This window comes from Mya arenaria, chromosome 11 (assembly GCF_026914265.1).
Source record: "Mya arenaria isolate MELC-2E11 chromosome 11, ASM2691426v1".
Taxonomy (NCBI): domain Eukaryota; kingdom Metazoa; phylum Mollusca; class Bivalvia; order Myida; family Myidae; genus Mya; species Mya arenaria.
The window spans coordinates 39,260,518-39,282,866 of NC_069132.1; the positions used below are offsets into that span (position 1 = coordinate 39,260,518).

Genomic DNA, 22,349 nt, shown 5'->3' on the forward strand with positions numbered 1-22,349 from the left:
TGACATACACAAAGTGCTACATCTTGTTCAAGATGCATGTCTATGTCAAATGCCTTACTGGAATGAAAGAATGATATATATAATTTAACACCCACACAAGCAAACCTGGTTATTGGATAAAAATATGAAATGACAGTATAAATTCAAAAATTATATCATGTTCCCTCAGCATGACTGTGTATTGAATGTTATTTCAAGAAAATAAAGTCCAATATAAAATGATTATGGATCAACACAATTGATTATCACTGCTGTTAAGCACTGATCAACAATTATTCTGTTATATTTGATAATCTCACCATCACTTATGGCCACACCCACCTAAGAAGGACCTTGAGTAGATGTAGATCTTCAGTCGGGACCTCTGTCCGGATAGCCTCCATCCAATACGGGATCACATAGTCCCAGATCTGAAAGAAAGTAACAGCTTATAAAATATACAATACCATGTAAGTCATTTTTAAAGGCAAACCTCAATGAAATTGGGATTCCTTTTACATCAAATGAAAACAAGGAATAAATAGTTTTCACTGTTAGATGCACATGTTCCATGATCATAATCATAATTGCGGCACACATCATGAGGCCCTGATAAATTACATTTGTTGATTAATGTGTTGGAAGTCACTGGCAATAACCAATGGTCCTTGATTAATAAAAGTATATCTGGGTAAATCCACTATGAGGGCCTCAAATATATGAATCAGTGATGGGTGAAATACGGCTTATCCATGGCAATGTCCTAATCCCTTGTAGCAACATGGAGCTTTGCCTTTAAAGTAACAAATTTCCCAGTACTACCCTTAAGTTCCAATTTTTAATGTCTTTTCGGTATAACACCGTCCAGGATTGGAAGCGTATGCTATACCATTGAGCTTGGGCCAGCATGAACCAGTAGTTACGATTCTTCCCTAGCTCGACTCGAAGACCCTTGGTTAATGGTTTGGTGTAAAGGACCACAAGAGGAAATTCAAGGATATCAGGGTGAGAAACCCTAGCTTTATATAAGGAGACCTCTAGGTTATTTAACTTGCTTGGTGTAAAGCTATTATACTGGAGAGAACACTTTCCTGGTCAAGTACTGAATACTACATTCTAATGCCAGGCAAGTGAGCTACACTGGTACCAAATTTTAAAATCATGTAGTATGATGCCAGATAACCTAGAAATCTTTTAGAGACCATTTGTTGGTCTTTTATATTATTGTTTGTTTATTTCTCCCCTGGTGGGGAGTGGGCCGATCCTGGAGGTACTGCAATACCAGGCCAACCCGTGACGAGAGCGGAGCAAGCCCCTGACTTCTTGTTTCTATTATATATGATTGTTTATTTCTCCCCTGGTGGGGAGTGGGCCGATCCTGGAGGTACTGCAATACCAGACCAACCCGTGACGAGAGCGGAGCAAGCCCCTGACTTCTTGTTTCTATTACATATGATTGTTTATTTCTCCCCTGGTGGGGAGTGGGCCGATCCCGGAGGTACTGCAATACCAGACCAACCCGTGACGAGAGCGGAGCAAGCCCCTGACTTCTCATCTGTGTTCAAAAATCAGTTTAATATCGAAGTCCCCCAATGGGGGACGTATCAGATATTAAGCTGATAAGAACAGATACTACACTTTGATCTTAGCCAAAAGGCCGAGAAGCGATACAGCTCAGAGGTCGGTCCAAGTATATATAGTCACAAGCTTACACCATGATACCAACTGCTGCGGATTGGTAAACGTGGTAAACTGTTGTTTAAGCTTTGATATTAAACAAGTTACAAGTAATTAAGAACATTTGCTGCATTATAATATTAATCAAGTAAAACCAATCTCATCAATATATTTAACTATACCAATTTTATTGGCTTAAGGGTAAAATTGTTGAATTAAAGACAGATTTTAAGAGTTTAAACAGTTGAATAAAGGTTTCCTCTGCTATAAATAGCACAACCAATAGAGCGTAGAAAAGAACGACTATCCAAATAGCCTAAAGAAAGAATGGCCATGAGGTTGTCGGCCATGTGGCAGTCGTTTACACTGTATGCTGATAACATCTGCACACTTCACATGTTATTAATATTATGACTTTCTACAGTATGTTTGTAATAAGTGGATAATGAGGAATTATTCCACGTTCATGAAATAGTTGAATAAACACTGGGTTATAATGCAGATAACCCATTGGATATATTAATTCACCTGAGGGATGAGGAATCATTCTATTTTAGTGATACAGTTGAATAAACACTGGGTTTTAATGCAGACGACCAACTGAATGTATTAATTTACCTGTAATAAAATGAAAATAGACACCCTGTTATCAATGTTGATTGATTTTACATGTATATTTTACACACAAATATGAAAGTTTTGGCTTGTAAAACATATTGTTCCATTATCTCAGATACATGTACATACAGCCAGATGAACAAAGTCATATGCCTTTTAAAGGGACTCCCACACATATTTTATGCAAGCAACATTTTTTTAATTTATTTTTTTCAATTGAGTTATTTTACTTAACTTTTATAAAAAAAAGCAAACCAAACAGCAAGTGTTATTAATAAAAGCAAACCAAACAGCACGTGTTATTAATGCTCTTGTAACAAGCATATTGTTTACATTTCAAGCAAAATGATTTTTTTCAAAGTCTCAACTCAAAAACTTGATTAACATACTGTAAGGCTAAAGAGTGCAATAACAAAGAAAGACAACTCAAATATCAATTGCAGATAAATCACTAAGTGGTTATTTAAACTGTTAGCTTAGTAATTATTTTTAACTGGAAATTAGTTACCTAATAAAAATATAGTCTACATGAGTTATAACTCTTTCACTGTGCACAATGTCACATTGCTGTCTTTTTCATTAAATACCATCAAAAGATTGTTTTAGTAATGTCCTGGACAAAAAATGAATAAGAGGAGATCATTTTGCAAGAAAGTGACACGAAATTCTTGCAAGGTGCACAACTTCACATTGCCATTTATCATTGTTCCAAGTTCCAATCAGTTACTTAAAATATATTCCCAGCTCTGTTCCAGATAAATTTAAAGACTTCAAACCCAGTCATTCAAAAGCAAAAAAGTGACATGGACGATGCTTCTAATAATAGATTAATTCCGACAGTGGATCAATATTAAATTGATAATACAGTGCAACCTCGCTAAACCGGATCTCCACAAAACCGGAATCCTCGGGATACCGGACTTTTTTCAGAGTCCCGATTTTTCCCTTATACTTTTCAATGTAAAATAATCCCCACAAAACCGGAACCTCGGAATTCCGGATACCGGACAAAAAATCGAGAAAATTTGTTAGTTGTCATCGTAATTTTACCTCGCAAAACCGGACGTTTATTTGTTCAAACATGTCAAAATGATTTTGTGTATTAGGAATTCGCGAATCACGTGTCACTTTGTCACTTTGTCACTTTGTTTTGACAGCCGGTGCGTCGTTAAATATTGCACCTTTGATGTTGTGATAACTCGATAATCGATAATGATGATTCCGCTGTGGATTGACTGCCGCGCGATAATCAAACGTTAATCAAACTTGTGAAAAGAAAAATTGATTGAGACATTAATTTGTTTGTTGTAGAAAATTAAGAACTAGAAACGGTTATTAAGTGATCATTTTGGAGGGTTGTTTTATCTAAAGACTTCTATGAGTGAATTAAATTAAAGCGGTGCGTTAATTAAACTATCAAACATACTTAACAAGCATTAAATTGCGCGAGTTGTTTTATTTTTTTAGACTCGGAAAAAAGATGATTACAAAAACGCAGAATTATGTTTATCACTTTTGCATGTGCTTTAATCATGTCTCAACCTCCGTCTAAACGTCGAAGAATTGAACTGTCCCTAGAGGACAAAATGAATCTCATTAGAGATTCTGAGAAAATCCCTAAGCCTACAATCAAGGTATGTTTACTGTATGAAATCTTTGAATTTGCTGTTTATTTTCAATTTCAGTTTAAATTTCGCTTTTACACTGCATTAAAATGTTTCATTTGATTTATTTCAGATTCTCAGCTGAGCACTTTGGCATCGGGAAATCAACAGTGGGCGATATTATGAACATTATGTATCACACAAGAAGCGTAAAGATACATGTACAATGTACATGTACAATGATATAAACTGTATCTGTAATGTACATTGATATATAAATGAATATACATGTATATTCTATGCATTATTTGAAGTTACTTGAACCATCATTGATGTAAAATAAATGTTATCTTTGTGTGTTTTTATTTTATTCCAATTTTCAACTTCCCTTAAGGTTAACTCAGTTAATATTTTGAGTAAACTTACTCCGTACATCAAATCCTCACTAAACCGGAATCCTCACTAAACCGGAAATTTTCCCCGGTCCGGACCTTGTCCGGTTTAGTGAGTTTTCACTGTAGTTATTAACATGTAGTTCTATTTTCTTAAACAATTGAGGCTAATAAATATATTCAGTTTGTCGCCTGCATGATAGCTTATTGTTTATTCAATTGCTTTTTGAAATGGTATAAATCCTCATTATCTACTTATTGTAAACCTTGACTGTAATATGTCTCACCTGGTATGTGATGATATCGTAGGGCACGAGACAGAAGAAACAGTTCAAGCCTTCCTTGATCTGGGTGGTACGCGTGGCCAACGTATCCCTGCAATCAGAAATACGCTTTCATTCTAGATACATAAAAGTATTGACTGCAACTTTCAAGAAAAAGTATTGACTGCAACTTTGAAGAAACAGTTCAAGCCTTCCTTGATCTGGGTGGTACGCGTGGCCAGCATGACACTGTTATCAAAAGTACACTTTCATTAGATACATAAATGTATTGACATTCACTTTGAAGAAACATTCCTTGGTCTCTACTATCAGAAATACACTTTTATTGTTGACAGCATCTTTAAAGATTTGTTAACCACTCAAATGCCTCACCATTTTGAAAGAACTAATTAAGAAAAATTTCAACTGGAAATACCTATTTTACCTAATTTTCTATGCAGTAATGTCCCTTGATAAAGATTTCTGACATTACATACAAAAATAGCTGAATTTTAGCTATCCACTTTTTTCAGAAATTTAAGTCCTATCGAATATATGTTTTTATTAAATCCTATTTTTTCATGTTTCATGTTAAAATATATTTGAAATAAAAACTGTTTAAATGTTTTGAATGATATTACCGTATTTCCCCAACTATAAGGCGATTCGCTTATAAGACGACCCCCTAACTTTGCCCATGAAATCTGGTGTTTTTGTCTCGACTCGTTTATAAGACGGGGTCGATTTTTAAAGCAAATCAAGCACTTAAATTCTCCAAGTCTGTGAAAATGTTCATGCTAAACAGACAAATATCAACTAAATTTGTTCATTTGCTTAGGAGTATTGATTTTTATTTTCCGATCGTATGGTATGTTTTAACCAGCCTAGACGCAATCTTTGGATTTAAATGGGTATATACGGTATTTGATTGATCTATTTAATTCAAACCACTGCAGTGCACCTTTGATCTTTACATAGCTCGTGCTGTGACGTCACAAATTGTACTGTTTGATCTGCAGCCGACAAACAAAACACATTCCATTACATGTGTTAATAAGTTAAATTTTCGCAAGTGTTTGTCTGGATTGCAGTTGATGGGACTTAAATTTTAAGAAATAAATAAGCATTGATGATTGCAGATAAATTAATGCAATGTGTATTGAAATCTGCCAGTTACATATATCTGTATGATATACGCAAGACCTAATTGTAAGGAAAAAGTAAGTTTTATTAACGACATTGAAAGTTTTTAAATATTTTTTGTTCAAAATATTTTTATTTTAAAGGTAGTAAAATATGTTCCCTGTGATAAACTACGTGTTTGGACCGATAACAATCGTTATATCGAGTGTTCATTGTAGCAAAACAAAGCAGATGGTCGTCTTAATCTGATGGGTGTGATCTTGTCACTCTTATTGGGGTGTCATCAGCAGACAAAAAATCAGTCAGTTGCATACTGTATGTTGAATATTCCTGATTCTGACTCTATTCTTTATGAATTACTTATAGACTCGCCTATAAGACAGGCCCCTTACTTTAAGGTTAAAAATCGGGACCAAATTTCCCCGTCTTACAGATGGGGAAATACGGTAATCATCATCGCTTAATATGTGCGATTACAGTAATAACTGTGTAGTAAGGAGAAGTTACTGCAGTGTGGAGTTTGAAGTACCACCTGAGAACAACCTGACTCTGGCAAACACAGTTGTATAAACACATACATTAAACAATTCCCAACGTCTGGCACATCTACAACCATAGGATTGAGGTACTTACCAGAACCCCCCGACTCGGGCATATTCCACTGGGTGTGGCAGGAGACAGGATACAATCACCTCAAAATGGGTCTTGTTCACTTCCCTCAGCCACTTACAGATGTACTGGAAGTGTAAAATATCAAAGTAAGGAACAGACAAACAGTGCACAGTATTGAGAAAAACTGACGTTCATTTTTCGTGAACTGATTGTCATTGTGAAATCATTGTTTATTTAATTGCTGCTCTCTGATTGAACAAGTGCGACCTTATTTGATAATCAAAGTTCAAAAATACAACTTTGAAAATTTAACACACTTGATTGTGCCTGAGCCTTTATTCTTCATGAACGCATGTGTTAATTTCTGTATTTTTTGGTTCTCTATGTAGGTGTGTACCAAGTTTCATCGGAATATCTTTAACAGTTTTGGTGTCATGGCCGCAAAACTTTTGAACGCTGGGCCTAAAACGGAGGCTATGATGATATCATTGACCTTTTCTTCCAAAAAAACAGAAGAGCTTTATAATAATATAATGTCCTACTTATTCAATATGGATAAGTTTTACCTCTGGTTTCAGCCTCTCTAAAGCATTTCCCACATTGTCTGAAAACAAATGAAATCATATTACCTGCAAACCATACAAGAACAACCAAAATACTTTTATTGCAATTTAATATCAGGGTTTACAACTGTTGAACATGCTTTCATTGTTTAAATTCGTGGACTTTGACAAAGCGATGAGATAAGAATCATTTTCAGTTGGCAATAATACAAACTAAAGGGATCAGCTCATACACACACCATACCATTAACAATTTAACTTAAAACGCCTACTTAAATCATCAACAATTAAACTTAAAACACCTACCATCATCAACAATTAAACTTAAAACACCTACCATCATCAACAATTAAACTTAAAACACCTACCATCATCAACAATTAAACTTAAAACACCTACCATCATCAACAATTAAACTTAAAACACCTACCATCAGCAATTCAATTTAAAACACATACCATCAGGCAGATATGCTGTTGCATCAAACCACTGGAACAGCATTCCCAGTAATCTTCCTAGCATCTCCTGGTAACAAGATGGCATATATAACCTACATGTATAATTATAGTAGTTGAAATGTTAGATTTTCTAGAACGCGATTATATCATGATAATCATATATAGCTAGGATATCGCAAAGCTTCTACGTGCTTGTTTTATAATAATATATGTGTTTTCAAATATGCCCTGTTTCCCATCCTCACATTATTTATTATAGAAATATCCTCCCTGGGCATACAAGATTCCATTAGCAGTCATAAAATTGTGGATTCAGTGGGGGTGCACTCCCTTCAAATTGTTAACTTGTATTTTGATATCCGAGAAAAAGTAATTAAATGCACTCAAAATGCACTTTTTCAGACTAGAAATTGTTAACATTTTCTTGAGGGAGTTCCAAAACCCTGAGGGAGGGGGAATGTCAACAGGTTGTGCTCCTAAGTTACGTCAAATCCTGGATCCGCCCCTGCCATATTCTGAAGCGATAACATTTTCCAAATTCCTTGTGTTCCTCTACTCCTAAACACCTCCACATCCCTCCAAACAACCTTCCCCCCATCTACCCCGTTTCCCACCCCACATAACTCACTATAGGAATATCCTCCCTGGGTGTACACAGTTCCACCAGCAGCCATATTCCGTAGCGAGACAACATTTTTCGTTCCCCAGCCTCCTCTACTTCAAAGAGATCGTCGTCATCACCATGGCGATGTCGATGTTCCTCCCCCATCTCGACCATCCGCTTTGACTCGAGGGGCTGGGCCTCCTTCAGTAAACTGGTGGAGAAAATATTATAAATCATGATATCATAATCATGTAAATAAGTTAGTTAATTTGCTAATTCAGAAAATATCTAATGTAGCAAAATTTGTATGATTTTTGAACATTTATTACTTTTTCTTCCCATTATTTTGAACATTATTTTTGTACCGCTACTAAAGTATTTCTGTTATTGTTTTCTTGACCGCTTTTATTATCCATAACATGCTTATGTCCCTTAATCCATCAAGACAAAAAAAGTGCTTATGCTTGATTTAACATAACAAAAAGTAGTTTTGATTCCTTTTGTATCAGGATTCCTGTAATAGTCTCAAAACATTGAAATCTGAGAATTAAGGAAATTATACCAAATCAAAAATTGCTAGCGTAGTTTAATCCTATTATAAGTGATTGAAGATGTTTTGAGATATTGGGGCTCGAATGAAACCAAAAAGTCAAGTGCGTTGCAAGATGTTTTGGAGGTTTGGGTTATGTTAAGGTTACCTAAGTTAAGTAACTTTGCCGCTGTGCTTGTTTATGCTTTTACAAGCGGATAAACATTTGGATAAAATGGCTAACTTGGTCAAAGATAACAGTAGCCAATTGTATAAAAACTTTGATAAGTTGTCCAAAGGTGATATTTTTGCCAGTTTGCACACATTTGATTATTTAATAGTAAATATTGGATACATATTGACCAATCAATAAACATTTTGGCTGGCTACCTTTGACCAATCCAAAGAATTTACTAGTTTCATAAAATTAGTTTAAACATAATATATTTTTAAGAGTGTGGTCTTGTACTGTGGGTTAAACCAGAGTGCCAGAAAAAAACCACTTGTCAGGCTTGGTGACCACTTACCAAAATCACATACAACCAGGCCGGGAATTGAACCCAGGCCTCCTTGGTGAGAAGCGAGTGTGCTAACCACTGTGCTAACTGGACAATAGGCTGCTTCTGCACAACTTCACCACTGGTAAATCAATCCAATACAAGTGGCTGCATGTTGAGAATTTATTAAATCAGTCAAAACAATACAATAGTGTAAAACAGACCGTGCAAAATTTAATGCAATCTACAGTTATGTTAAACGACATACGCTATAATAGCATCCATCAGGTATCTCTGCATCTCAGGTGTGCACGACCAGATCGGGCCAATACTGTGATGATACACATGGTCCTGCCCCTCCCCCGTGCCGTGACACTCATCGTTACACGTAGCGCAGTATCTGATTGGCCGGTTCCCATTTTGGCTCGCACACTCGATGGAGAAACATGTGGATACTGCCATGTTGTATCGTATGGTCTTACAGTTCTGGAAATTTATACAACAAAGATAAAGGTTAGAACTCTTTTGTCAATAAACTGTTCACATTTGAAACACATGCATGGTCTACCCTAAAATCATTTATCTTGCAGATTGGATGTGTTTTTCAAACTACAATAACTATGTTTCCCCTTTTCCATATAATCATATGTCATCAATCGCTTTGGCACAGGCATTAATATTTTGCCATGTTCTAAATTTAAAAGCATCTTATTTCAACTAGCACTTCTGTATTGAGTATAAAATGCTGTAAAAAAAATATTGTACAAAGCAATCAAGTCTAGGTTTTTTTCACACAAGCACCCAAATGCAAGAACAAACACACTTAAGTACAGACACACACACATACACACAACACAACACAAAAAACCCCAAAGAAAACTAAAAAATCGTAGGAAAGGGTCGAAATTCTTTTTACTATTAAATCTCTTTCTTCTTCTGACACTTGTTAGCTATGTTAAACAGGGAAGATTTTCCATCATGATATGATTCCTGTCCTTCTTCAGCATCTCAGCACAGTGACATTACTTAACATACTTAAGTCAAGGTTAGGGGGCTTGTCTGATTTCAATTATATCATAATTATAGAAATCCATATCTTAATCTATCAGTTGATATCTATGTGAGACATGGGAAGAAGAATTTCCATCCTGTAACAGGTTTTCCTTGTTGATTTTTTTCGGAATCTAACATATACTCGCGGGATTGGGAATTTTTGCATCATTTTTTGCAAAATTGAGAATTTCTTTATAAATAATTACAAGCCACAACAAATTGATCATTTGTTCTATGGATTTTTCCAAAAAAAAAGTAGGAGCGAACGAGGGTAAAAAAAACAAAACTTTTTTTTAATTTAAGGCAAATCAGAGGCGATCGAAAAAAGTGAAAATAAAAAAAAAAAATGTATATTTGTAACCAAATTTATCATACAAGAAATGCTTTTTAATTGCAAAAAAAGGTTCTCAGTTATAAATGAAAAGTTTTGATTGTATCACATGAAAATCTGTCTCAATATTTAACAAATGGCAATTTAAGATCCAGTGCTTTACTATTAACTTTCATTGCATCAGCAATTTAAATGTGGATATCATTGTAAAGGCAGCATTCCTCACAGTAACGTGCATTTATTCGAAGACCAAAAAGAACAACTATTGTATTCATTCCATACTTATCTAACTTACTATCACAAAAAACATTTTAGACAAGTAAGAGTAATTGATCATTTGAGCATTTCTAAATATTTGGTCAGGTCTAAATTTGAACCTCTTGAATCACAGATAAAATTGTAGTGACATTGACATGGCATAATATCAAAAATGTAAATAACACAGAGAACATTTCTGAAAAAAATATACACTGTGAACATTGGAACAATATAATTGAAGCAGTGGCAAACAAATCTGCAAATGTGGCACTGGTCATTATATTAAGTACAAATGTTGGATTAAAGATGTTTCTGTTTCAAGACCTTGGCGTGACCAAGAACCTATGGTTAATAGGTCCAAGCCTTCAAAAAGAATAACATGACAGCCTCCATAGCTTCAATGCCTGTAAGAAACAGGCCACTTTATCACTAATCGATCAAAGATTATCAGTGCGATAATGCACCAGTCAATTGTAACACCCCCATCCCCCACCCGGGACGAACTGCTCGTGAAACCCTCACCAAATGCCCACGCACCCAAGGGACTCTAGGTAAGGCCCATAATCCACGCTATACTTGGCTGGAAGACAAAACCACCACATTCACCCAGCACTGTGGGGCCACCTCGAAGGTAAAAACACGGCCCATTTCCCCGACTATCCCCGGTATACCCTCGGACCTGGGGGGGCCGTGGCTACAATTGACTGGTGCATAAGAACAAAGAATTTAGAAAATTAAAACAGTCATTATACTTAAAAAAGGTTTTATTTTCTGATTTTACTGATGTTATTATAATACTGTATGTGTAAATACAGACTGTTTCTAAAACATTTACAAGTCCTACTTTTTTATCTGTTTATAACACTTATGAGTATATGAATACTAAGAAATGCATTTTAGATTTAAAAAAAAAAAACTCACGAAAACATGTTCAATGGTTGTAAGTTGTGTGTCCGGCGTGTATTTAAATATACTGCACTCAAAATCTGATTTAGTTAGCATTTAGCACTGAATTTTGTACAAAACAATGAATTACTTAAAACACACATAGATAATTATTGCCTTCGACGCTGTGAAACTGCTGTTGTTTACTGAAGACTATAATCCATTGACTATGACACTGATTTTCACTTAAAACGTGCTTTTACATATTAGTAAACTGAAATGAATAACAATGGTGCGTCCTGCAAAATATGCCCAACAAAAAAGACTGTCAACAAATATCAGCTGTTTTGCGGTTACCTGGACCTGATTTTGTCCTGACACGAGGAAAGTTTGCTCGCGAAGAATGTAAAGCATGGAAATCCCTTAAAAAAAAGACAAAGTCGACGTTGCAGGTTTAAATTTTAAGTAAAAGAAATTCAGAAAATAGGGGGAATTCAGAAGTATACAAAAAAAAAATCCACGCGGCCAAATAATATGTGCGGGCGCAAAAAAACTTTTTTTATTATTTTTTTCGTTTTTCGAATTTTAGGTGCGGCAAATCCGACGAACAAATGATCAATTTGTTGTGGCCCTAGGGATATAATATATACATGTATAATACTAAAATGAATAATAATCAAAAACTGCTTAACTAACTTCTTTTTGTAACATAATATGCACAGACTCACTACATAGCTTCATACTTTGTTTGCACTTGAAGTCAATTGTCTGATCAGAAAATTCTGGGCTCAGAGTAAGAGAATGATGCAATTGATTGTATCCATGTTGCTGAATGCTTTAAGAAAATATTAATCAGCTTAGTTTTGTCAGATCTTTTCCTGATAGTATTTTGCATTGTGCGAGATTTTGGGGAAATGATCAAATTCAACTGATGTTATCATTCGGGAAAATTTATTTCCCGGCTTTATTTTTTATTTTTTGAAAAAACAAACCCATGTTGCTGGTTGAAACCTCTAGGGGATATATATAGAGGATATTTGTTTATTTCAGTGTAAGGTCATATTTTATTTCATGAGTGTCATAGAAAAACATATTTCCACGAGTGGAGAAGCCACCAGTGAAAATATAGTTTTTCTATGATCATGAGTGAAATAAAATACGATCTTACACTGAAATAAACAAATTTTCTGTATCTTTATGCTTATTTTCCGAGTTTTATAGAATTTTAATTTATTTTCTGAATTACCGCCTTTTCTGAAAAGGGTGTTATTTACACCGCTACCCTTGGGGCACCCCTCATGCAAAATTATAGCTGTCAATTTTCTATTTCTGGTTTGTTGAAAAAGAGTTCTCTGATATTTATCTGTTTTATAGTTTTAATTATTCGCTCATTTTTTAGTGCAAATATTTTATGAACAGTTATCAATGAAGTTTTATAAGTGCATCCATGTTCCAAAAATAACGAAAACAATTTTATTTTAAGTGTGGTATGAATACATAACCAAATTACTACGCAGCCATTTATTGAACGAAAATTTGAAAGATCGAATGTGTTGGCAAAATAATCATAGGATATAAACCATTTTTCTTAGTTTAAGAGTGTGTTTCATGATACATGAATATTCGGCCAACTTACTGTCAGAGACCAGTCTGTTTTGCTTGAAGACAGGTCAATTTCCAAGTAATAAAGAGGACCACGCTTTAGTTTGTTGACAAATTTTGAGGCGTGGGTGGAGTAAAAAAAATCAGTAAATCTGTCAATTGTTGTGTGAATTTTCCTGGAAGTTCGTATTATGTATTACAACGACAAACAGACATTTAAACGATGATATAACATTCTATTTATGTTCGAACAGTTGTTTTCGTCTGTAAATTGTTTGGTATGAAAGCAAATGTTCGAACATTCAGCTTCAAGATCAAGAAAACGTTTAAAAAACAGGATAACCATTTTTCTAATAAACGGTAAGGCCACAACAAATTGATCATTTGTTCTACGGATTTTGCCCAAAAAAGTAGGAGCGAGCGAGCGAAAAAAAAATTAAAATACTTTTTTTTAAATTTAAGGCAATTCAGAGGCGAGCGCGAGGCGAAAAATAAAATAAAAATTAAAAAGTTTATTTCTTACTAAATTTATCATGCAATATGTCAAGAAATGCTTTTTAATTGCAAACATAGGTTCTTAGTTAAACATAGGTTCTCAGTTTAAATATAAATGAAAAGGTTTTGATTGTATCACATGAAAATCTGTCTCAATATATAACAAATGGCAATAAGATCCAGTGCTTTACTATTACTTAAGACACGGCCGATTAAATTGCGGGACAACACAACTGAAGCAGTATTAAACAAATCTGCAAATGTGGCACGGGTCATTATATTAGAGCAGGTGGTGGAATAAAGATGTTTCCCTTTCAAGACCTCGCCTTTACCACGAACCAATGGTTTATAGGTCCATGCCTTGAAAAAGAAAATCATGACACCCTCCATAGCTTCAATGCCCGTAAGGAACAGGCCACTTTAATAACAGGCCACTTTACTACAAATCGATCAAAGAAAACAAGTGGATAAGAACAAAGAATTGAGAAAATTAAAACAGTCATTTTACTTATAAAAGGATTTATTTTCTGATTTTACTGATGTTATTTTTATACTGTACTTGTATGTGTAATGCACTAGTCAATTGTAACCACGACCCCCCAAGGTCCGGGGAATAGCGGGGACTTTGACTTTCGGTCCAGCCAACCCCGGGGGGGGGGGGGGGGGGGGGGGGGGGGGGGGGGGGGGGGGGATGGTTACAATTTAATGGTGCATAAATACAGACTGTTTCTGAAACATTTACAAGTCCTTCTATTTTTATCAATTACGAGTATAAAACTGAGAAATGCATTTTAGAATTTAAAAAATAACTCACGAAAACATGTTAATATAAGTTTTGCACTCAAAATCTGATTTAGTTATTATTTAACACTAAATTTTGAGTACAAAACAATGAATTACTTAAAACACACATAAATAATTATTGCCTTCGACGCTGTGAAACTGTTGTTGTTTACTGAAGACTATAATCCATTGACTATGACACTGATTTTCAATTAAAAATGTGTATTTTACATTAACGAAAACTGAAAGTATCCTGCAAATTAATACCGGCAATAGATAACAACGGTGCGTCCTGCAAAATATTCCCGACAAAAAAGACTGTCAACAAATATCGGCTGTTTTGCGGTTACCCGGACCTGATTTTGTCCTGACACGAGGAAAGTTTGCTCGCGGATAATGTAAAACATGGAAATACCTTCAAAAAAGGCGAAGTCGACGTTGCAGGTTCAAATTTTAAGTAAAAAAACTTCAGAAAATAGAGGAAATTCAGAAGTAAAAAAAAAAAATATGCGCGGCCAAATAGTAAGTGCGGGCGCAAAAAAAAAGTTTTTTTATTTTTTTTTCGTTTTTTCGAATTTTAGGTGCGGCAAATCCGACGAACAAATGATCAATTTGTTGTGGCCTAAGTTGTTAATTTCAAAATATATCTTTTTGTAACATTTCTTTAAATTTCCAATAATTTATTTGCAAACATTTTCTGTTTTAAATGTGAAGTGTTCTGTTTTGATCAAGCGGAAGTAACTATAATGGATTTTAAAAGTAGTTCTGAAAGTTGATATTTTCACTCCTTATTTTGCAGTGAAAATATCAAATTGATATTTTCACTGTTGTTATTTCACTGATAAAACTGCATATTTCATCGAAAAGCATGAAAGAAATAACTTTATTTAATGAGCAGTGTACTTTTTGCAATACATGATTAAATTGTTTGTTAACTATACACAAACATTGGGAATAGACATTTTGCATTTTAGCACTGTTTTGTTTATATTTTCATTGTCGTTTTTTCTTCTTTTTGTTTCCAAATTTTTCAGAAATTATGAATATAATTTTTTTATTAGAAAATTGGAGAAAAAAAACTTTTGGCCATTGGAAATACCAGCTCAAAAGATAGCCAAAAAAACACCTGTGTAATCTCTGTAGTCCTTCCTCAGTATCTTAGCACAGTGAATACACAAGTAGATTAGAGCTTGTCTGTTTCTAATAATTACTTAACGTTATGGAAATCCATACCTTGTTTTCACACTTGGTAGCCACATGTGACATGGGAAGGAGAATTTCCATCATGTAATCACTGTGGTCCTTCTTCAGAATCTCGGCACAGTCGCTACACAAGTACAGAGGCGGGGGCTTCTCTCGGGATTGGATTGACGGGTTTAAACACATCTGAAAAAGGGAAAAAATGTCAATAAATCGATCATGTTCACGGCACAGTCGCTACACAAGTACAGAGGCGGGGGCTTCTCTCGGGATTGGATTGATGGGTTTAAACACATCTGAAAAAGGGAAAAAACGTAAATAAATTGATAAGGTTCACAGCACAGTCGCTACACAAGTACAGAGGCGGGGGCTTCTCTCTGGATTGGATTAACGGGTTAAAACACATCTAAAATAGGGAAAAATGTCAATAAATCGATCAGGTTCACAGCACAGTTTAGTTAGCATTAGTTTAAGGCATAAAACATTACCGTAATCCGAAAGGAAATGTGAAAATCTACGATCTGATTTTTTTGCAGAAATCTTATATCATTTGCGGATATTTACGCAAAAATTTGCTCTTTCCAAGACAAAATTAAAAAAGATGTAAAAATGGTAAATCTGTGAGAGTGCAGCTTTAAAGTTCTGACTCATCCTCAATACTGCTATGAGAAAAACTTATTTACTGAAACACATGCCTTATGGGGTTTTTTTTGGTGTGTTCTTTTTTGTTATTATCACTTGTTTTTATGTGTTGACTTTTCCTTCCTTTCTAGGAATTTTGTTCATGTTAATTTTTTTGTCAGAAAATTTTGCCTGATAATTCTTAACCCCATGAAGATACCAGTATAGGGATATGTTTGACCTGACAGCTGACGGGCTAAAACCATTTCCCTGAGGGGTTTGGGGTTGCTTAAGGCCCCAAATGAGAGCCAGTGTGCAAAGTACACTCTTTTGAGGGCTCTCCTGGCTTCAAATTGGAAGCAAACTCGAGTGTAAGTACTAAAAACAAAAAAAACAAAAACAAAAAGCAACAAGTTTACTTTTTTTTCAATTGTTTAAAAAAATACAAAACAAAAAATATTTTTAAAGTAGTATCTTTAATTTTTGGTATTCGGAGCCATCAGATCCGCAGAAATCCACTACGTAAGTCCTGACTAATTCTTGATATTGCTAACAAGAATGACTAATTTACTTAAACATGGACCTTGAGTTTTTTTTATTTCTATTATCACTTGTTTTTATGAGTTGTTTCCAGTGGTGGCTTAGCGGTAAAGCACAAGGGCCTGTGCTCCTCCCAGATGGCCAGCAAATGAACCTTAAAAATACCTTTATAGCAGCATTGTTAATGTTACCTCCACAGCTTGACATTTTCCTGTGTTCACACACCCTTCCCGCTGACAAAGAACTGGAGGCCACGCTAAAAGAGACAAGCAGCACTGTACTTTATGATAATATTCATAAGAATGAAATAAAAAAATAATAATAATTGTTTCGCTGTTGTACAGCAATACATTTAGAAAATTCAGTGTTTGAAAACAGACAGAAATGGTGTAATCATTCAATACTTTCAAAACTCAGAGTTATATCTAAGTTTTATATTTTTGAATTATTCTGACTACATATTTATTTCAAAAAACAGTCAAGGTAATAACCTCTCATCTATATTCTATAACTATTGTTTGTTTGTTAATTCAAGTTTATCAAGGTCTGCTTGCGCCTATTGGTTACATTATGGCTTGACCCCGCCGTCGTGACACTTAAATTGTGTTTAAATGCAATAAGTGGCAATACTTGAAAAAACAGAGTGACATGCAAAAGATCTGGATGCGAAACCCTAGCTCAGCAAAGAGACCTCTTGGTTCTTTAACATGCTCGATGTCAAGCACCGATACATGGGATACAACTTTCCTGGGTTTAACCAGGACTGAGTACACCATTTTCCTAGTTGGACCCTTTTAATGCCAGGCACAAGACAAGGGAGCTTCTGATACAATATCCCGCCTTTCGGCTTGACGCGGCAGGAATTTAAACCAGTGACCTTCCGCACCGGAAGCAAATGCTCTACCACTGAGCTATCAGTGCATTCTTCTATAACTATTGACAACCTACCTGAGTATTTATAATGCATGCCCCTCCTATCCGAGAGCGAAGGGTTGAGCTGGGGCCAGTAGTAGAAGAGAAGGTTAGCCGCTGGGGCTCGGGCACTTGGCGGGCCGTATGCTACAATGCTCAGAATGTCCTTGATAATATCTTTCTTCAGGCTCATGAAACACTCAAGGATCTCAGAATGATATGCTGTAATGTAATTATGCTGTGTGTTGAGTGCTAGCTTTAAACATAATTATAGAAATATCTTCTGCATGATACCTTTTTATATTATACCCACTATTTATTCCCTTTTCCATATCCAACAGTGAAATTTAGCACGCCATATTGAAAAATCTGTATGAGGCTACTGTCATCTGATCCCGTATCATGCATGCAACAAGTGTAGAGTTCTGCCATTTACACTCTGATGTTTATTTTCAATATTAATTCTCATAATTGTCAATTTTTTATCAGGATTTTTTGTTTTTCCTAAAGAAACCACTCTAAAAGAATTCATCAACAGATAAATTATTTATATTCATTAAAAAGCACTAAGTCATGAATGTGATAGATTTATCATATCATCTCCGGAATTAAAAATCTAGGAAATATTATGTAAAGTTTTGATTGTTAAAACTAAGAAAAGTGCATTTAAACATGGAATTAATCCAAGGAGTCATATAAGATGTTGACAACCTGACTTTGAAGCCTCATGAACATACATTACCATACCGAACACAATGTTATACCGAGGGCCATTTTAATAATGGATTTTAGTCTTACTTGCAATAATCTTAAACCGTAAAATTACAAATAACAAGCAAGTCCCTTTCAAACGTTCAAAATATTTCTCAACCAGTTTAACAAACTTACACCCATTATCTGTGTGTTGAAACACCATTGTTATAATCGCAGCTGCAGATTCACTGGCGTATGTGGGCACAGAGCAACCGTCAAACCCTGAAACACAAATCAATTAGTACACACACATTCAACCAAAAATTTGGCCTTTTTGATATTTGACAGTCATATGTGTTCTCCTATCAAATTAAGTTAGAATGCTTAAGTTAGCAAGTTTTGGTCACATTTTCAATCAAAAATTCCCTCGAAATACTAATCTGGGGCCGTTCCAGGATTTGACTTGAAAGAAGGTGCACTTTCGGAGTGAAGTTAAGATGTACGCTTGCACGCTTGAAGAGGGTATTTCAGTCTTGGTTGGGCACCAGATATTTAATTGTACCCTGGAACCCGCAAAAAAGTACCTGGCCCGTGGGACCCAGCCAGGTCCTACTTGAATGCTTCACCATCAATTTAACAATCACTTAACCAACTTATGTGACATGAACAAGATATAAATGATTGTTTTTGTCATTGATAAAATTTATCATTTTCAGAGCCAGTGTCATGATTTGTATATTCAGTACCGTAAGTCAATCAGGGAAATGTCAAAATACAATTTTCTTAAGACAGGCTCTTAAGACAGGCTACCAGTGAACTCTCTCATTTTGTGACTTTTCAACAGCGGTGACCCCAACATTTATAAATACAGGAATGTTGGTGCATGTGTGTTCTGTCTGTGTTGTTTTGGATAATACATGTGTGATTCGCGTTAAGCCTCTGTTAGGCCTAAGTCCTTCGCCTTTCAACAAGGTCTGGATAGTTATTTTTTGGGCTACTAGGTTTCTCCCTATAGTTTCCCTTGTAGGGTTTTAGCTTCCTGTCCTTTTTTTGTTAAAACCCTTCTGCTCTCATGGAGACCAGCATTAACCCTCATCTGCCTTCAAAGAATGAAATGCTTATGATAATAAAATATTTCCTTTCTTTTGATTAGAACTTAAATTATCATTATAAATACATGTACATACAATTACTAATCTGGGGCAGTGCCAGGATTTGATTTTAACAGGGTGTGTATACAACATGATAAATACTGTCATAAATGCTACATCGGAAGGCAATATTTTGCTTCGAATGAAGACTTTGAACAAGGATAACTTTACTATTTCTTCATCATTTTAAATGAAACATAACGCAGTCTATGATGCTTATGGAGCCCCGCCTTTGTTCTTTAAAGTTTTATTGAGAGTTTAATTTCTTAAAACACTTCGACAAACCATTTCACGGCCGCCTGACGGAGCACTGTCAAAACTGTTTGATGAACTATCACCTAATCAAACTCTGGTAATGAAACAAAGGTGGTGCTCTTTAAGGGGCATAGAATGCCTTTTGTATCAATTAAAATGGTGAAGAAAAATAAATGTTATCTTTGTGTTAAGTCTTCATTCGAAGCAAAATGTTGCCTTCCAACATAGCATTTATGACACAATTTATCACATGGTATACAATACTGTACACACACTACAAGTTAACAAAGTTTTAAAAACCTGGCTAAAACTCTACCCTTGTATTATTATATTTTAATTTGCATCTTCAACTAACCTAGAGTCATGGGCAGGAGGTTACTACAGAGCAGATCGATGGTATCCTTGTGAAGAGTGGGCGGAAATATTGCGAGAGTTGACGCCACTGTGTAAGGGAGAGAATCCAGCAGGTCGTTTTCTAAGAACGGCACCAGACAGCCCAGCACATTCAAAACGGACTCGCCCAACTCTGTGTAAAAATGAAACAATGTAATATCATAAGATATGTTTCCCTATAGCTCAAATTTTAATTTAATGTAAAAAACAAACAACTCAATGTCGTACAAGCTCGACTCTTTGCACATGTACAAACAGAATTAAATTTAAAATTTCAACTCCCCAAACGCGGAAAAAAACAGTGTTATAAGCTTAAACAAGATTATGTTATATTCTTACCAAGGTTTCCAGACTGAATGGTTGGCACCAAGTCTATCATGCTCAGTGCAGCCTTATACAGGCCAGCATAGTTCATGTTGGGGAACACAGACAGACGAACACTATCCCTCTGCCTTGGACCGTAACTCTCAGCTGGGATGTTCGGAACATCCTTCAAGATACTACAATCATGAAAAGGTTGTTTTTTAGCTGTTTTTATGGCTTGTTTTAAGTCACGTTTCCAGTCCTAAAAGTATATGGTTTCCCAATTTGATTGAAACAGTTTGCAAGGAGTCTCTAAAACAAATGTTTCTCAAATTTGGTCAGAAACTGACCAATTTAGTGTCTTTTTCCTCTCACAGGCAGTTACATGTAGTTAATAGCAGGGCCTTTCCAACGCCATTCTAGCGCCCTGGCATGGGGGGGGGTCTAATCTTCAAAATCGGTATTGCCCGTGCACTTGAAAGTCTTATTGCATTATCATCAGGAGCCTGGTGCGATTGCATTTTTGTTTAAGGCAGCAATAAATGGATAATCAATATCAATGCTTTTAAGCCATAAACTTATAGTAATTTACTCTTATTATTAATTTCATAGATTTACATGCCAAAATTCCCAATTTGATGAGTTTGGGTCATCTTCCCATAATATTCAAAAAAATCTTGTAAAAGGTATTTGTTTGTTTTTTTAATCTTAATATCAAAAATACTAATTTGATTAATTATTATAATCAATAAATGCATAAACTGTTGTTCCTATGAAACCTGAACAAAACTATTTATTTATGATGGCGCATCAAAGTTAATACACTATACTAGTATATATATAAAAATATATAATAACATTATGTAATGATGATGACATCCTTCATAATACAATTACATGTAATTTAACTTATTTTCATAAAGTTTAAAGAAAAACGAAAGAAAGTACATACTTGAGAAGCCTTCCGGACAGGAATTTGAGGGTGCTGGCAATGTCAACACCAGTGGGCTGAGGATTAAGATTGTTTGATACTCGGTAATGGTAGTCTCTAAGATTCCTTACTTTTGAAGTGACTGAAATATAAAATTAAATTAAAAGCTAGAATTACCTGTGAGTTTAAAATAATGGGGTGTTTTGTCTATCTTACAATGTCAAGTGTAGGTAACATTTAGGTAACATTGACAGCCTAAACTCATTGATATCGCTTGGCTTGATTTCCTTGTTGGCTCAAGTTTGATGTACATGTAAGTAAAGGACCTATTTACTTTTAGTCTATGTGCGCATTCCTGCTTGGCTTGATATTTGCTAGACTCAAAGTATTTTGGCTGGTCTCTTTGATATTAGCAAACAGGTGTCGACTGTTGCATACATTTTTAATTAAGTTTTCAAGGATATAACTAATCACTTTGCAGATGTTTTTAAACAGTTCATTTATCTTTACGTTTGATTTGGTTAAAATGTTAAGAGGTCAATGTTCCTGTTTTTATGTTGTTGTTTTTAAGGGGACTTATTGACCTCAGGATAGGGGAAAAATACATAGTTTTTCAGGAGGTGAATGAAGGGACGAAAAAAAAACACTGCAAAAAAGTGCATTTTACATAAATATGAGCTATAGTCCCTTTAATCATAAAATTTACATGTTGCTGCTTCTGTTGTTGCCATATTCTCTGACCCACAGTTCTGCTGTCTCCGGTTTCATAAATCTTCCTCATCAACTAAGTCAATGTAGCTCTGTCGCACATACATGTACAGGCTGAAAAAATATATATACATCGATACACACCTGTCTTACTTGATAAATATTCACGTGCATTTAAACATAATCTTTTTTTACTTATGTTCATTTCTTACACTCAGATTTACATTATAACAAATACTTGTATGTTGAGAATGATTTTTAATGATTTTTGACATGGCAAATCTCTCCCTACATTG

General features: G+C 35.0%; 1 protein-coding gene and 1 non-coding gene across 2 annotated transcripts in view; both read right to left on the reverse strand.

The window, feature by feature from the left end:
* LOC128208248 (protein unc-79 homolog) overlaps positions 1-22,161 on the reverse strand; it is a 71,858-nt gene extending 49,697 nt beyond the window's left edge. The window contains exons 1-15 of the mRNA XM_052911732.1: positions 22,052-22,161; positions 21,367-21,487; positions 20,451-20,611; positions 20,074-20,244; positions 18,508-18,594; positions 17,656-17,841; positions 16,899-16,963; positions 15,580-15,732; positions 9,208-9,425; positions 7,938-8,124; positions 7,310-7,376; positions 6,855-6,892; positions 6,310-6,413; positions 4,558-4,645; positions 322-410 (exon numbers count right to left, since the gene is read on the reverse strand). Coding sequence (XP_052767692.1) covers positions 322-410; positions 4,558-4,645; positions 6,310-6,413; positions 6,855-6,892; positions 7,310-7,376; positions 7,938-8,124; positions 9,208-9,425; positions 15,580-15,732; positions 16,899-16,963; positions 17,656-17,841; positions 18,508-18,594; positions 20,074-20,244; positions 20,451-20,611; positions 21,367-21,487; positions 22,052-22,076 — 1,760 coding nt within the window. The 5' untranslated portion in view covers positions 22,077-22,161. The remainder of the gene's footprint in view (positions 1-321; positions 411-4,557; positions 4,646-6,309; positions 6,414-6,854; positions 6,893-7,309; positions 7,377-7,937; positions 8,125-9,207; positions 9,426-15,579; positions 15,733-16,898; positions 16,964-17,655; positions 17,842-18,507; positions 18,595-20,073; positions 20,245-20,450; positions 20,612-21,366; positions 21,488-22,051) is intronic.
* LOC128210039 (U2 spliceosomal RNA) lies at positions 1,456-1,648 on the reverse strand. Its single transcript, XR_008257106.1, has one exon. It is a non-coding gene; the product is annotated as a U2 spliceosomal RNA (small nuclear RNA).
* Positions 22,162-22,349: the final 188 nt, after the last annotated feature.